General features: G+C 39.9%; 1 protein-coding gene across 1 annotated transcript in view; it reads right to left on the minus strand.

The window, feature by feature from the left end:
• The window catches only part of AGBL1 (AGBL carboxypeptidase 1), a 641,096-nt gene that overhangs the window by 205,982 nt on the left and 416,748 nt on the right, over nucleotides 1-18,366 (minus strand). The window contains exon 22 of the mRNA XM_045560454.1: nucleotides 2,277-2,440. Within this exon, the coding sequence (XP_045416410.1) occupies nucleotides 2,277-2,440 (164 nt within the window). The remainder of the gene's footprint in view (nucleotides 1-2,276; nucleotides 2,441-18,366) is intronic.

Genomic DNA, 18,366 nt, shown 5'->3' on the forward strand with positions numbered 1-18,366 from the left:
ATCTTTCTGAAGGAAGCCCTGTTATACCGAAGGAAGAGGTAAGAGGGGAGGAGGGTGGCAAAGGTCTCCTCTTTAAATCATATACAATTGTGATGACAAACATTAGTTACATACTTTGTATTATAATAAGAACCCTGGTGCTGACAAAATTCCTAGGATTCACTCTGCTGATTATTATATCTTAGGATTAACCCTATTCATCAGAAACTAATCAAATGGTTCTCAAACAGCCTGTTGCTGGTTTTATGTTATTAATTTCCTCTCTCTCATCTCTTCATGATTATAAGCTTATTGGCTGGAATATTTTTGGGTCAAGACATTTTCAGGGTAATTTTCCTCTCAACCATGTAGTCTTCAGGTCCTTGGAACAGGAAACACAACCTGTCATGGTCAACTGTTTCATAGCGAATAGGAACATATATCGTGATACAAATGTCTGGGTGAAACGGGCAATTTCCCTCCTCCCAGCCTCCATCAAACTCCACGCCTGCCAAATTTAATTCAAATCTATTCAAAGCACACATAGTAATCATATCCTATGTTCAGGTGTCCCGCTCTTTGGGAGCTGTTCCACCCTAAGAAGGTTAGGAGGTCATAGGAGGACCTCTAGCTTCGGTACCCTTGGACAGTTTGCAACTGAGAAATGAATAGTCAGTTGTGTGGGATAGCGTGCGGAGAGCAGAGGCAGGTAATCCTATCTCCTTATGATAACCCACATAGCAGCCATTGCATTTGAAGTTTGACACCGAATTCTTTAGACTTGAATTAGAAAAGGCATTTCTTTGATAGATTTCTTCTTGTTCCAGTTTACAGGCAACTAATCCTTGCTGCATTGGATCAAACAGACGGGCACCATCAATTTGGGGCAAGTAAGCAATGCCAGCTCTGCTCAATCTTCCCTCAATGAGCAGAGGAGGAGAGAGGGGGAAAAATGGAAGGAAAGAGAAAAGTCAGGCCTGCCTGTACCCAAGATAGCTCAGCAAAGGGAAAGATGAAAAGACAAATTGAAATATATATCCTGGCAGGTGGAAGCGCTGGCTGTCAGAAGGAGAGTCTGCAAACACCACAAGGATGCCAAACACACAGATCCTTGGGGCACATAGGGGAGTTGAAGGGAGCAGCGGCAGAAGGAAGTGGTTGTGATGTCAAAACAAAAGAAATCAGCAACAGTATCTCTATGGAGGAATGAGGTCTGGATTTATTTAAGTCTGCACGATCCATGATCTATAGCCCAGTGTGATAAGCAAGTTAATTACTGCATTTAGATAATTAAGTCTCAAAAAACCAGGGCCTTCCAAAGCAGTATTAATGTACCCTCCTAGACTTTTCTAGGCTTGACTGGGCATTTGGTGAGAAGTCACACTGGAACAGCAGCCTAACAATGGCGGGAGAAAAATTAATGAAAATGAGCTAGAAACAAAATAGCCCCAGTATTAATGGCTTTCTCTCTGCCTGTGGACACGAAGTGCATGAGGGATGCCTCCTTGGGTACCAGCAGGCACTGACTGGCACTTCCTGTGACAGCTTGGTGCCCCGTCCATTCTGTTGCTCAGACTTAGCCTCCTTTGAGTCCTCTTGCTTCTCTCTCCTCTCACATGGCCATTATTTCCTCCCGTCTCACCCCTGAATTTGCTGTGACCAACTCCAAAATGTTTGTCTACAGGGAGAGGCATTAAAAGGGCTCATTTGGATAACGGTTCTCCCTCGCTTGGCTCCTTAATGCTCCACCCCATTTTCAGATCCAGCCTTTCCCTGCTGTGGCTGCGAGTCACAAAGCATTAGTCATATTCAGGCAGTTCCCCTCATCTTCTGAGAAGGAATGTAGCTGTTTGAGAATGGGAAGATTAAAACATTTCTTGCCCCCACGTGCCTAGACATGGACAGTGAGACTGCCATTTTTTGCTGAGTAATGGCTCAAAAACATTATCTGTACAGATATAAACACATAACTGACAAATATAAGAGTATGTAGATGTGCTTGTGTGTCACCAAGCTGCATCTTCTTTACCATAATCAAAATGTAGTAATAATACATATTTATCAATATATGTACTTTATATTTGCATGTCTGTGTACAAGCAGACAGCATCCTCCTCGTCTTCCATAGGAAGTGAGGATGTCCCAGTCTGGCTTATCAGTAGAGCCTAACTGCAGTCACCTTCATCTGGCAATTCTTCTATATTTTTTCCTCTGTCCACTTGACATTCATTACTGGAATATTCAGCAATTGGAACACAAAGGTCGAAATATCTCTCACCCGCCTGCGATCATCTTACCTCTGGAGGTGGTGGTCCAGAGCCTCTTCCTCAGCATTCAGCAGAGTTGCAGCTCGAGTCAGGAGCTGATGGCTGCAGCTCGCAGATTTGAGTTCCAAGATGAGGAGGCCCAAGCAGAACATGGTTCCCATCTCCTCCAGTTCTCTGGTACCAAACTGGAGACCCTGCCAGTTAAACAAAGCGTTGACAGTGACTATAGGTAATGGGAACTGAATGATGACAATTTGAAATCGGGAAGAGGAACTCCTAGACACATGCTTATCACAGAAACTGAGAATTAATAGTATTTTTCAGTCACTGTCCAATGTGTTTTGTCATGTGATTTGTGGATTGGTGGTTCTCAGTCTGTGTTACTGGAAATACAGGGTTCCCCAGAAGTGCCCCCAGGGCCATAATGAGCTGGTAGGGGTACTAAAGGGCAGCGGGATGGAGGGAGATCCAGGAATCAGTCCCCTCCCTACCATGGTCAAAGCAATGATGCTTCTGTCTGTATTTTTAAAATAATTCCACATTTGAAATAAAAGTTTACAAACAATCTTACTAAAAAAATACCTTTCTTCTTCCTAAATTTGTCAGCCAATGGAGAAGAGTGGGAAAATCCTTCATATATAAATATTGAAAACTGCAACTTATTGAAAACACACACACTATTTATTTAGAATCACCCATTCAGGTGTAGTGAGCTAATGAATGAAAGCAGATCATGACATGTACTCCACAGCACAATCTATGAAGTAACAGATATAAGCGACAATTAACAAACTTTATTTGTCACTACTATATGCCAGGTTCTGTTCTGAGCTCTTTTAATATGCATTGACTCAGGAGATCCTTACCAAAGCCCTGTGTGGTAGAGAACATTATTTTCTCCATTCCACAAAGGAGATTCAGACACACAAACAAAGTGTCTTAACCAAGGCCTAGTAGCTAGTAAGTAATACAGGCTAATAAGTACATTCTGGCTTGACTACTCTAAATAACATACTGTACATAGACTAGGAGAGACTCTATTGTGTGGTAATATAGAAAGTGTGTGGTTTTTGAAATTAGATCAAATTAGGTTTGAATTAGGTTTCACTAGTTTCTGACTGTGTGAGCTTGGGCTTAGTGAACGCTATTTGCCTTGATTTTCTCATCTGAGAAATGGGACCATAATTCTCCCCTCCATACATATGACCATAAAGAATGGTTCACAATCCCTCTAACATTGATTATTATTAGCTCCATTTCTTTTTCTCTCTTTCTAGTAAAGATTTTTAATATCATGGAATTCAATGTAGTCCTGGGGTCTATATGCTTTTAAGTATATTTCACCTAAATAAAAAATAATCAGTAGTGAATTATTATTCTTTAAAAAATAAATTTTCAAATCCAAATAATAGTGATTTATTATAGAGGGCAGGGATATGGCAGTAAGAATTCAGAAAGGTTGGTCATAAGAGTCCCAAGGAAAAATGAAATTTCACATTGGGAAATTATAAACTTCACAAAACATTTCTAGGTAAAAGCATAAAGAAAAGTGGAAAGTCCTCAAGTTTATTTCAGCCGTTTGAAAATTTGATTTGCTGCATGTTTTGACACCTGTTTCCCTAAAGAAAGGAGACATTACTTTAGAGTTAAAGGAAGTCTGTTCCTCCATAATCAACAGCAGTCCGAGGGGAAAAACAGCTGTTGAATAAGTTGTTTTTTTTCTTAAGTCAATAGAAAAGATCACTTTTTTAAAAGAGAAAGAGAAACCTGAGTTTCTTTCCTAAAGCTCTGAAGTCTGATTCTTTCCCCACCCTCTTTCCAGGCTGCTTTTCTTCATTCTAGAATGGCTGGTTTGGTTGGGAGAAACAAGTGACGGTCACACTCCCTGCTCAGTCAGCTACCTCGCCAGTGGCAAGGGAGAGTTGACAAGAAGAATGTGAGTAAGAGTCCAGCTGACAGGCAACACTGTAAACACACTTGTAGCCCAGCATCTAGCAGAGCACATAACAGGTGCTCTGTAGAGGTCAAAAGAAGGATGAGTCCTTGGGGGAAATAAATCTTATGGCATGTGCCATATTGATAGGTTAGGGGCAATTTGTTTATACCAATCAAATTCTGTAACAACAACAGCTAAAACAATAGTATCTTTATAATGTAAAAAATAAAAATGATATCCCAGATGTTAGCATACCTACTTCATACCATGGTTGGTATCATAAAAAGATCAGTCCAGAAGACCTCAATTTATGAAACTTGTACCACTTTATTGGCTGTGGAGATTTGGGCAATTCCCTTATTCAATTTTGCTCTCCACTGATAATCTCTCTTTACTGCTCTATTCTTTTTACTCTCACACAGTATCAAAAATCTTTGTTTATGTAAATGACCTCCTCTCACACCCCACTACCAGCCTGGAAGAGAAATCCTCAAAGGAAAGACTCAGCAATGTCTGGCATCCCTGGCATTAAGCACATACATGTCAAATGGCATATCCTTGGTATAAGATAAATGAATAAAGAATGCCTATAAATGGATCGATACAGAAAGGCATGAATGGATCATCTGTTGGATACGTGTTGTATTTGTCAAGTGGGTCTTGGCTTCCCTGGCTTGTGAGTATGTGAGTGTCTTTACATTATGTTCTCCGATTTTCAAATGTGAGCATTTAAAAATATATGTATTTTATTTCATTGTTGCTCCAGGATACTCATTCATATCTCTAGATATGATCTGGGAAAGGGTAAATAAAATTTAGAAATTTTGACCTCTACTTTGGTCAGTTATCATGAGCTCACAATGGTATTCTTATAACTAAAGCTGGCTTTGGGTTAGTTTTAAAAGGGAGTGTTTGTAAAATAGAGATCCAACTCCTCTCTCACACAGTTCAGGTATGTTAATTAGGAATTCTTTCCACAGACAATAACACAAAGTCTGACTGTAATGACTTAAACAAATAGGGTTTTATTTTACACACAAATAAATTTGAGGAAGAGGTAGAAAGTTCATGGCATTATTTCAGCAACTTGATAAAATCAAGGCCACACTACCTGCCATTCTCCTGGTTTTCTCATAATGATTGCAAGGTGGATGCTGTAGCTCCACCCAGCACATCATCATCCAAAGGAGAAAAAGAAAATGGGGAAAAGGCACCAGTATATTTTTGCTTACATTTTATTGTCCAGGACTGTGTAATAGAGCCACCTCCAGCTTTACAATGTCTGTGAACTGAACATTTTAATTGGTTCAACCTCTTTGAAAGAGATAGGTTAGAGAGAGAGAATAGGGTTAGAAATAAGTGCTAGGTGAGCCAATAGTGTCTGTCACATCAGTATTCTCATACCAATGGTGCTAGAAAATATAGGTCCCTATCTGTGCACAGAATTAGTAAGCAAAACTCATCAGCACAAACTTCTACATGTTTTTAAAGCTTTCCCTGACAATCCACCCAAAAAGAATATTTGTGTTACATATTACATGTATGTAATTACACACAGTATTATGCTAGGCTTGTTAGACTAGTGTAAGGTCCAAAAAGATAAGTTTAAATAGCATAGGTACTGATAATTGGTGAGCAAAAGATAAAAAACAATTAAACAAACATAGGAAAATTTCTATTTCATTATTTAAATAAAAATACCTTTGCACCTAGAAAATTGGTAGATATATATTTAAATTTGTAACACTTAATGCTGACCCATATGCTAAAATCTGGCACATATCAAAATGCCTGGTGGAAGTGTAAATTTATTCATACCTTTTGGGAATTGGCTCAATAACATTTGATGTGATAATGTCACTTTAGGGAATTTTTCTTAATGAACTGATTCAAAATAAAAGTGAAGCTATATGCATAAAAATGTATATTATGTCAGTGTTATATATAATAATCCAAATCTGAGGGAAATAAAACCTTAAGTGTCCAATAACGGAGGAATGACTGAGGAAATTATAATGGAATGAATTTCACAGAATAAAGTGAAACCATTAAAATGATAATTATAACAACCATTTAGCAATATGGAAAATGCTCATGATTTAATGATAGTTAAATAAAAAAGCAAAATACAAAGCATGCAATGATGCAATTTATGGTGAAGCTTTCACAATGAACGCAGAGGTGACTATCCCCAAACCCTACACCCCCGACATACACATTTTCAGACTCTATTTCTATATTTTGGAAATAAAATACAAATACTTGAAGGAAATGAGTCTATATAATATTATCAAGAGAACATCCATATTCTGAAAATTTTAAGAAATTACTGCTTCCAGAAAAATGTTTTTAAAAAGTTATATTATGCCAATAAATGAATTCCTTTTAGCAGTATGTAAGATCTTCTCTTTATCTTTAATATTCTGAAGTAGATTCTGATTTATTGTCATTTCTTTTACTTGAAATTTATTGACAATGTAACTGGTGTCTTTCAACAATTCTAGAAAAAATGTCATATATTATCTTTTTGAATATTGCCTGTCCCCTATTCTCTGTCAAGGAAATCAAAGATAAGCTACTAGTAAATTTATATTACCTGTATTTACTCTGTCCTCCATATCTCTTAATTTTACTTTCATATCTTCATATTTCTTTCACTGTAATAAATTCTGAAATGTTTTCATACCAATGTTCCACTTTAAGAATTTTTTCTCCAACTGCATTGAATCTGCTTGTTAACTCAGCCACCTCACAAACTGTTCTTAAAAGACTTATAAACATGATTATTTTATATTATTGTACTTGATTATTCCTGCATATTCAGCCTTTCTGGGCATTATCCATTAGTTTGATTTTTCTATTGAGTGTCAGTAATGTAGGCTTGTTGACTCAATTATTTAATGATTTTTAAATTCTAAACTCATACTTTTTGAACTTTGAAGATAGTCTCTGTAGATTGGTTTTAATGTTCTTTCCTCTAGTTGTAGCTTGTGTTCACTACCAGTCAAGGACCACTACAGACAAAATTTTTAGTTTGAGACCTTTTAGGCTACACTATTCATTGAAATTCTAATCTCAAACATGCTTGAAGGAGGGTTCTATTTACAAATTATGAATGAAGACTTTGCCATTTTTTTTCTGCTCCACTGAATGCCATGGCCCAGAGAGTCACGTAACCCCTGTTTGTCCCTTTGCAGATTGTGGTTTTACTAATTCATTGACTGCGGTTTTCATCTATGGATTCATGGCTTTGTGTGATGGTCTCCAATAAATCCTCAAATCTTGCATGGAATACTATTTTGTCACAAAACCCAAGTTATAAGTGGATAGAAATGTGTAACTGCCCCCAAAGACCTACAACAACCTCTGGCAAAATTGAGCTTTTTTTTATAAAATGAGGCATCATTGAACATCTTCTGTTAATATGCACAGAGGGAAGATATGAAGACACTAAACTTATGAGGAAATATTGCGGTTAAAAGGGAGTCATTCTAAAGATATCAAATGAATGTTTTCTTATGAAATAGATTTGCAGCCAGAAATAGGGAAAATCTGGGCAATTTCTTGTTTATATATTCAGAAAGAAACAAGCATATGTTGCACTGGTGAAAGTATATCAAAAGGCACAAAAAGGGAATAATAAGAGATTAGAAGTGACTGCACTATTGAGATAGAAAATACAATCTCTAAATTAAAAGCCAAAACAGAAAAAGTTAACAGACTGTTAAATGTAGAAAATAAAATCCATTACATAGAACACAACTTCAAGAAATTTTCCAATATCTCAAGGGAAAAATAGATAAAAACGATGAGCTAAGTATATAAATATGAATTTTAGAATAGATTAAGGACAAATGATAAACTCCCATTCGGAATTTCAGACTCAGATATTAATAGTATGATAGTCATAACAGAAACCAAGGAGAAGGAAAAAGAAACAAGGAAGATGAGGAGGAGAAGAGAGTACTTACCTATGTTCCAAAAAATATCTGAGTCTACATATCAAACAGGCTCACCAAACATATGAGGCATAATTAACGAAAAGAAACAAAATAGTATCAAGATCCCTATAAATAACTAAAATTAATGAACCTAAGATTTGCTCATACAACTGAATACCAAAGACAGTGGAACAAGACAGAGTATTAAGGAGAAACTATTATGCCTCAGAAGTGTTATATGTAAGCCTCAAGAAAACAAACTAAGAGAAGGGGAAGCATTGAATGCAAATCACACAGAAATAAGGAAAAGTTTCATAATTTCTTTTAAAATATTAGCATAGCCTTAATACCAAAATTGATCATTACAGCACACAAATAGGGCAGCAAACCAATCTCATTCATGGATATATGGATAGACAGATAAAGATATATAAATATATCTATATCTCATAGAAAAAGTCACTTATGTTCAGAAATAGAAATATAGTATATAAAAATTATACAACACGATCTAGAAAGTATTTTTCTAAGAATTGCATGGTGATGATGTCATTAGGAAATCTAATGTAGAAGTTAACATAGTAAGAGATCAAAGGGCAGAGAGAAAAAAATCAGGAACCTCTGGATGGATACATTCATTTCTGATACAAGCCGTGGTACATGAGCCAACTGGGACACTTTCTAAGCCTGAGAGGGCAGCCTGTGGTGATGGGTGTGAACACAGGCCCCTGGGCCCTGATTGCTGGGGCTACATTCCCTGTGCTTCCACTTCTAATTGTATGGTCTTGGAGAAGTCCTTTGACCTCCTTGGTTTTCTCATCTGTATAATGGAAATAATAATCATCATAATCCCTAATTCATGGAGCTGCTAAAATAATTCAGTGAACTAATATATATAAAAATTTAGATCGGTACTTGGTCCACTGGATGTTACGTAAGTATTTATTATCAATAACAATAACAAAGGCTTATGTAAAACCAGTTGTCAAAATCATACTTGACTGTACCACAGTCCTTGTTAAAACTATGGCCAAACTTAGGATCTGCTCTCACCACTGTTATTTACCATTATTAGACAAGTTCCAGACAATTCAATAAGATAAGAAAAAATGAGTCATACGTCTTAGAAAGGAAGAAATCACATTATCATTATTTGAAGACTGATTATATACTAAAACAAACCAAAGAAATCCACTGAAACTCAAAATCTATTAGATATAAGGCAACTATTAAGTAAGCAGACAGGTTACAAATTAAATACACAAAAATCAATTTTCTTTCTATAAACCAGCAAAATAAATTATTAAGTATAATAAAAATTCCATTCACAATAGCAACACAACTATAAAATATCTGAGAATGAAATTAGTAATAAATATCCCAAGGGTTATATAATAAATCCTAAGGCTTTGCCAAGAGATAACGAGGAAAATTTAAATATATTCTGGGAAAGCAAGGCCATGCAGTACCAATTCTCCTACTATTAGTCTATAAAAGCATAGGAAATCAAAACACCAATGGGGTTTTTCAAACTTGGAAAACTAATTCCACTTTAGAAGAATACATAGTATGAATATCCCAGAATAAAAAGTAAAAAATATTAACAGGATTTTCCCTTATAGATAGGAAAAAGCTGTTATATACTACAATAATTAAATGTTATATCATTGATGCAAAGCATGGCAGTCAGAGCAAAGTAAGAGTACTGAAAGCATAAAAGACCTGAGAATATGTAAAAGGTTTGCATTTGATAAAGGCGCCTTTCAGGCACCAGGAAATGAACTACGATGAAGATAAAGCAAAAGCAACAGGTTAATATTTGAGGAAAAAAAAATCTTACCACAAATATAAAAATCATTCCATATGATTAAAGGGGTAAGTGTTCAAAAAGTTTAATGATACAAAAAGAATAAAATAAAAATTCATAAGTTGTATCATCACCAAACCAGGAGAAGGTCTTTCAATGCATATTTTCAAAGGAAGAAAGAATACAGGAAAATATTACTGATTGAAGACATAAAATTTAAATGTATCTGAATAACCTGAAATATCACAAACTAAACTAAAACGGACACAACAAAATAAACATAATTGCAATAAACAAAAAAAATAACTTTTTTAAAAAAATTATTCCTTTATATTCTGTCAAAACAGGGGTATAAATGTTTTTGGTTACATGTATCAATTTTGTTATGGTTGAGTCAGAGTTATAAGTGTGCCCATCACCCAGGTAGTGTTCATTGTAACTGTTAGGTAGGTTTTTGCCCATGCCCTGCTCCCTACTCCTCTTTGCTTGATTTCCACTGAGTTTTAATACCCTCTGTGAACATGTGTACTCATCAGTAAGTTCCAGTTTAATAGAGAGTACATGTGGTGTTTGTTATTACATTCTTTAGATACTTCATTTAGGATAATGATCTCCAGTTTCATCCAAATTGTTGCAAAGGCCTTAATGCATCCTTCTTCATGGCAGAGTAGTATTCCATAGTATACATATATGACATTTTCTTAATCCACTCATGAATTGATGGACACTTGGGTTGATTCCACATCTTTGTAATTGTGAATTGTGCTTCAGTGAACATTTCAATGCAGGTGTCTTTTTGATAAAATGATTTCTTTTCCTTTGGGTGAATACCCATAGTGGCATTGATGGATCAAATGGTAGGTCTACTTTTAGTTCTTTGAGGAATCTCCATACTGTTTTCCATAGAGTCTGTACTAATTTGTGGTCCAACCAACAGTATGTAAGTGTCCCTTTTTCTCTGCATCCACACCAGCATCTATTGGTTTTGGACTTTTTAATAAAAGCCATTCTAATCAGGGTAAAGTGATATCTCACTGTGGTTTTAATTTGCATTTCCCTGATGATTAGTGACATTGAGCATTTTTTCATATGTTTATTGGCCATTTGTCTATCTTCTTTTGAAAAGCCTCTGTTTATGTCTTTTGCCCACTTTTTAATAGGGTTGTTTGTATTTTTCTTGATTTGCTTGAGGTCTTTGTAGATTCTGGTTGTTAGCCCTTTAACAGATGTACAGCTTGCAAATATTTTCTCCCATTCTGTGGGTTGTCTATTTTCTCTGTTGATTATTTCCTTAACTGTACAGAAGCTTTTTAATTTAATGAAGTCCCATGTATTTATATCTGTTGTTGCTATGATTGCCACTGGAGTCTTCTTCATAAATTCTTTGCCTAGGTCGATATCTAGAAGAGTTTTTCCAACATTTTCTTCTAGAATTCTTCTGATTTCATGCCTTACATTTAAGTCGTTTATCCATCTTGAGTTAATTTTTGGAGTGGTGAGAGATATGGCTCCTGTTTCATTTTTCTGCATGTGGCTATCCAATTTAATAGCACCATTTATTGAATAGGGCTTCTTTTCCCCAGTGTATATTTTTGTCTCATTTGTCAAAGATCAGTTCGCTGTATATAGATGGTTTCATATCAGGGTTCTCTATCTGTTACATTGGTTTATGTGTTTATTTTTGTGCCAATACCATGCTGTTTTGGTTACTATAGCCTTATAGTATGGTTTGAAGTCTGGTAATGTGATGCCTCCAGATTTGTTCTTTTTGCTTCAGATTGCTTTGACTGTTTGCGCTCTTTTCTGGTTCTAAGTGAAACATAGAATTATTTTTTCTAGATCTGTCAAATATAACATTGGTATGTTGTTGGGGATTGCATTGAATCTGTTTTACTTTTCATATTGCCCTGGATTTTTTGCTGGTTTCTTATCATTTTAAACCTATTTTCTTGACAAACGGCTAATAGGTTTTATAGAGTACCTGGTCTTTGCTGAAAACTCTCCTGCTTGAATTAGAAGAAGGGGAGGTCCCTAAACGGTGCTTTTATCCCCTACTCTGTAATGTTGGCACAGCAGGGGAGGGGCGTGTGCACTAGAAACCTATAATGCAGCTGTTAGGATTTGATCTGTTCACCTGCGATTGCCTCTGTCCAAGCCTGTGCTGAATGCTGTTTGTGCTGGGTCTTTGGCTGCTCACCACATAGTCGTAGGATGCTTGAGTTGGGAGCTGGGTAAGACCCTCTTCCCTGAGGCTGTTGTGGGGATTGCTCTGCCTGGGTTCTCCCCACAGAGGTGACAGTGGCAGCTGGGCCAGGCTGCCCAGGCGGTGGTTGTGAGTTCCCAGGCAGAGAAAATGGGGATTTTCTCAAACCAGGTCCCCGTATACTGGCGGCTCTAGGATGTGGGGTCCCTCACAGGGTATTGGGCCTTGTCGCGGTTCCTGCGGCCGTGGCGGAGGGTGCAGGGTTGGATCTTGGGGCCCTGGAGCAGCCCTGGAGTCTCGGGGTGGTGTCGCCGGCCTGGCAGGAGCTCTGGAGACACAGAGGTGGAGCCCCGGGCCCTGGCGAGTGAGCTCACAGCCGAGGCTGGGGAGGAGCCCGAAGCAGAGCTTCCGAGCAGGGCCACGGGGGTGGCAGGGCTGCCGCGACCAAGATGGAGGGTCGGGGCTGAGCAGGTAGCAGGCAGCTAGGACCTGGAGGGCAGAGGCAGGTCTACAGGCTCGGGGACCAGATGCCCCGTCACATGGGTGGCGGTCAGTTCCAGCGGCCTGGGGGCCCTGGAGTTCTCCCCGCACCCCCGGGACCCCCCCGAAGCAGTTGCCCAAAGCCTCCTAGGTAGGAGCCCGCGTGCTCAGACGCCGTTGTGCTGGCGGGGAGGGCACTTGGCTTCCAGTCACCGGGTGCAGCTTAGAGGGGCCTCCCGCTGGTCCCCCCCCAGCCCAGTGGGCGCAGCGTGAGGCTGCAGGGGCAAAGCTGAGTCTCTGCCGACCTGGCACCACGCACCCCAGAGCTCGGGATGGCTTCAGCTGCTGCCCGATCCCCACCGCACGCGTCGTCGTCCTCTCCCAGCTCAGCCTCGGGGCCGCAGGGCGGGCAGGAGCCCCCGCTCGTCCCCGCGCGGGCTTTGATAAAATCAAGCGATCACCCCTCACCTTTTCCTTTCCCACGCTGAGAGTCCGGCGCTGCTTCTCTGTGGCTTCACACGGTTCCTTCGGAGAATAGCTGTCCTGCTTCCTATTTACTCTTCTTTCCTTGGGAGCTGAGGGTTTGAGGGCAGAGTTTTCACCTCCTGAAGTTCCCGTCTGATGGTGGCTTCGGGATTCACTTCAGGACTCCCAGGGGCAGCGGCCGACCCCGCGCCTGCGCGCACTGAGGCCGAGGGAGCAAGTCCCCGGGCGGAGAGGGGCGCCTGGCGCCGGCCGCCTCCCCTGCCGCCGGCTGCCTCTGGGGACCCGCGCGAACCCGCCACTGAAGCGTGTGCTCGGGACTGGGGCTGGGCCCGGGCGGCCTCCCCGGCTCCTCGGTGGGCTGCTGGGCGCCGCCTGCATCCCGCAGGCCGAGTCCCCGCGACCCCGGCAGCAGTCTCTCCGCCATGCGCCAAGCCTCTGAGGTGCCGATTTCGAGCGAGATCTGGCGCCTTCTTCTGCTCCCCAACGTCTTCCCACGGAATCTCTGGTAGGTTCTAGCACTTTTCTCTCAGTTCCACCTCAGCTATTTGTTTTTTTCAACTACAACTTTTTCTTCTTTCTGAGAGGATTTGGCGACCGATGTCTCCTGTCAGCCATCTTGTCTCCAGCAAAAATTAACTTGTTTTGCTATAAAATGCAAATTAAAATAACAATAAAATAGGATTTTTTTTTTTTTTTTTTTTTTTTGAGACAAGGCCTTGCTCTGTCACCCAGGCCGGAGTGCAGTGGCATCGCCTCAGCTCGCTGCAACCTCAAACTCCCGAGCTCAAGCGATCCTCCTGCCTCGGCCTCCCAAGTAGCGGGGACTACTGGCGCGCACCACAGTCATCGAATTTTTCTATTTTTAGTAGAGACGGAGTCTCGCTCTTGCTCAGGCTGGTCTCAAACTCCTGGCCTCAAGCGATCCTCCCACCTCGGCCTCCCAGAGTGCTAGGATTACGGGCGTGAGCCGCCGCACCCGGCCTGAAATAGATGATTTGTTTCATTATTCGGGCTTATCCTCGCCCCTCAAATCATAATAGTCTGCCGGAGAAGGGCTGGAAATGCACTGTTGCATTCTGTCATTGGTGGAAATACGTACCACTGCAGTGTTTCCAAAGCACAATCTGGAAAAGTATTTCAAAAACCTTAAGAATGTTTAAGCGCTCGGAGTTAACAATTCAAATTTCAGAAATTAAACTTAAGAAACAATCATAAGGTGAGTAACAGAGAAAATCCTAAATATGCACCAGTTTATTACCAGTCAAATAAACTTGAGTGTATTCACACCATACAATAGTAACATCGTGATGTGTTTGGAATAGAGAACACCATAGGGATATAGTTGGGATATAGTGTTAAAGTGGAATAAATTGACTACGGTACACTAGTATATCCTTTATGATCCCAATTTTATTTAAAAATTTTTAAATGATATATATGCATTAACATGTTAAAAGTGGTTATAAATGCATGATGAGGTTGCATAGTTTAAGTATTTGCTTTGTGCATTTTCCTTATTTTTTTATTCATCAAAGTATGTATTTTTGCTACTCATCACGTCCTTAAGCAATGCATGTAAGCCTGAAAAAAGTACTAGAATATGAATTAATATGTTATTTTATACATTATGTGATTTTAAATTTATGAGTAAAATTAAATTTAAAATTAACTTCTATAAATTATTAAATGTAAATTAAATATTTTAATTTAAATATTTGGTAATGTCAAAAGGCGAGGAAACAAGTTGGTTAGTCCTATCTAATTTTTTAAGTCCCTGCTTTTTCCTTACCATGCACCACCTGGGATCACCTAGAGCCCCGTAACTTCTTTTGGGTCACTAGGCTTGTACCTATTTTCTGTTTGGAGCAAATATATTGCAACTTAAGGTCTAGTAAAGATATAGCAATGAGATACCTATTTCCTTGGTATTGTCCCTAGAAACATTCTCAGAACACTTACAAAGTGCTAGTGTGAGTCACAAGAGGGTGACTTTTGGAGTTTTAAATAGGTTTGGAGAAGCTCTGAACTTGAATTAAGTTTGTATAGCCCCTGCCCTGACATGCACCCAGCAGAGAAGTTAAAACTGAGTCAATCAGGCCATGCAGATCTGTGAACTCTAATAGGTGACAGAGGAGAAAGCGAGAGAGGCAGGAATGGGCTCCGCAGCTTCTCCACTATCGACCCCAACAAATGGACTCCAGTGCTTTCATGCTGAGGACCGAATCAATTGCTAAGCGTGTTGGTGTCTCTGCCAGACTCCATCTGATGGGCTCCTCTGTACAAAGCCCCCTCTGTGTCCCTCCTTTTAGTCCAGGCTTCCTAATTCACTGCTGACAATTATTTCCTTAGGAACTGCAAAAAAGCCATATAGTCATTAGAACAGCAGGGCTTAAGGTGTGGACCAGTCTTCAAATGTGTCCCTCATTTCTATGCTGGGCCTTCCTCTGGATCTCTTATTGGTGAACTTGTCCCTAAACCATGAATGACCTCCACAGACAGCTAAGTCCTCTGTGCTTGCCTGTCCATGTTTTTCTAGAGCACGCATATGAGGGTAAATGTGAGTCAGAAATTGTGTCATTAGATAGCCTAGATTTTCAGCAAGCTTAACTCTCCGTTTTGTAGATGCATAAACTGACAATGCCATGTGCAAAGTTATGTAGTTAAGTATCCATAGCACCAGGGTGACAAAAATAGTCCCCTGACTATCTAATCAGATGTCCATTTCAATACAGGAGGCTTTAAAATTGACACATTTTGTTTACCAAAAGCTTTTTTGAGATCCACAGGCCATCCTTTCTTAAAGGTTATGTGCCCTTTGATCCTACCATTCCAGATTCCCTATTCCCTTCCTTATGCCTCTGCCAAGAAATTCAGTACAGCACCAGGAACACACACAAGCCCAGTCTTGGGCAATAACAGGCTGCCTCTCTTCTTCCTTCACTATTTCCACCCTCTGTCCCCTGTGTTCATCATCTCCAGCCCTTCAATCCTTTAGCTCTGCCCCAAGGCCATCCTGTAGGATGACTAGCTGGAATTATCTCTCTAACCCTGGGTCTTTGCGGGTTCCCTCAGACCGTAATTTTGAACTTTCCTTCTAGTACCACCGATTGTGGGAAGAAGGGGGAAGTTGCTGCTGTCCCCATGGTACTCATGGGTTATACACATTGTTTTGAGAAACTCATCTGAAAAGGACGATTATCAATTAGGACAGAAGCCAGCCAAAGCAGTGGAGCTGAGTTCTGCTCTGCTGGGCTTTCATCCCTTAGCTTCTGAGTCTCAATAAGGTCCTGGATGATCATGGAAGAGGAGTGGGAGAGAACAGGGCAGTGGAGGGGTGGGTGTGGGCTTCACTTGGTGGGCATGAGGAGTGGCTATTAACCCAGGTGTGGAAGTCTTTTAATAAAGTAGCAACTGGTACAGACATATTGGTGCAAACCAGTAGGATATCAATCCTAACCTCCCACAGACCAATAGACCCCACAGCAGCCCATCCAACTGCACCCAGTCTCCTTGGCAGATGAGGAGAATGGGACACCAATCAACTATTTTCAGAAAGGTGAAATAACAGTAACATGAAGCTACTGCTCCCAAGTCTTCCATACATATGGTGTCTACCAGGAGAGTGGTCCACTGGACATGGCTTCACTGGTCATGCTGGATGGCCAGTAGTTTCTGCTGGGTGAGAGGACCATGATAGTGAAGTCCAGTGCTTCTTGAAGTGTGGTCTGCAGATTAGCATTTGCCTGTGAAATGTTTCTGAACTTTTATCTGTGATAAAATAAGAGGCCTAAGCCAGAATATAAATCAGTCATTTAACTAAACACGTTTTTAGTTCAACTGATTTTATCAATGCAGGAAGCATTGTGATTGTGTTCATTTATATTCTGGTACAAATTCCTTATGTCATTGCAGTAGCCAGTGGGTCAATGGTTCACGGAGCAGATACATTGAGTAGCACTGCTCCAATATATATTCCCCAACAAGGCCTCTACTTCAAGCAGTGCAAAGAGAATATTTTGGTGGTCAGCTCTTTGGTATCTATTTTCCAACTTTGCCACGTTTTATCCAAATGACCACGTTCAAGTTACATAACCCCTTCAAGCTCAATGTCCTCATCTTTAAAATGGGAAACTACTACCTACTTCTTAAGTGCTTCTATGAAGATTAAATGAGATATAGAGTACACAGTCCCTGCCCAGAGGCTCAGAGTAATCGCTCCATAAATGTGAATTATTTCAGATGCTTTTTTCCACATGCAATATCACACACACAGGCATGGCAGAATCTGTATAGATCACAAATGTGTGTGTTTATGTATGTATGTGTGCATGTATCTATGCATCTATATGTGTATATAAATGCCATTCATCCTTGCTAAGTTTTGCTTCCCTTTCTTCCAACAGAAATCTTTATTTCTCTCTAATTTTATCTGGTCATTTGATAACACAAAAAGGCAAAGCAATTCAGAACTAACATTCAAGGGAGGCCAGAGCTTTTATCCCTCTATATAATTAAAGTTGTTGAATAGGGTGAGATAACACATTAGTATTTCCAGTATATATAATTTATGTGGAAAGTGGAAGTTGAATTGAAGAAAGAAAATTCACAGCTTAGAGCAGAGAAGAGAGAAATTGTCCCCCCAAAAGATTCATTTGCCTAGTCAAATAAATAGGTTAGAAAGTCACATGAAACAGCGTGACAGTCTCAGGGGGCCCAGGGTAGCTTTTTGTGGCACCCTTTACTGGGATGAGAACTTAACACAGTCTCCCCTCCTGGTACCATCTCTCAGAACCCTAGACCACAGTTTATTTGGGGAATATTTGCTTGTTGTAGCCAAGGGCTTTAACTGGGTTTCAATGACCAGTAAGGGTCCATGAACAGTTGATAATTCCCTTCAAATTGCATGTGAATTTGCAGGTGGACATCTTTTTAGGAGGTGTCCCTGGCTTCATGAAGAATTACAGGGTTTTGCACAGGTTGGCTGGCAACTAGCCTGAATTAGCATTGCCATCAGCAGCAAAGAATTATGAAAGCGTATGTTCCACTCATTTAATGGACATTTAATTAGCTCTTACTATGTGCATGGCCCTGTTTTAGGAGTTGAGAAAAATGAAGCATGGTCCCAATTCCCAGGAGTGATTTTTGTGCCTGCCACCCCCAAAAGACTGTCTTTATCACAGTGTTTGGCAGAGGGTGTGATTTTAGAGTCCAGGGTGGACATTTAAAGAATCATCAAAAAGAATGAGAAAAAATGCGAATTCTCAAGG

The sequence above is a fragment of the Lemur catta genome, chromosome 9 (assembly GCF_020740605.2).
Source record: "Lemur catta isolate mLemCat1 chromosome 9, mLemCat1.pri, whole genome shotgun sequence".
Classification (NCBI taxonomy): Eukaryota; Metazoa; Chordata; class Mammalia; order Primates; family Lemuridae; genus Lemur; species Lemur catta.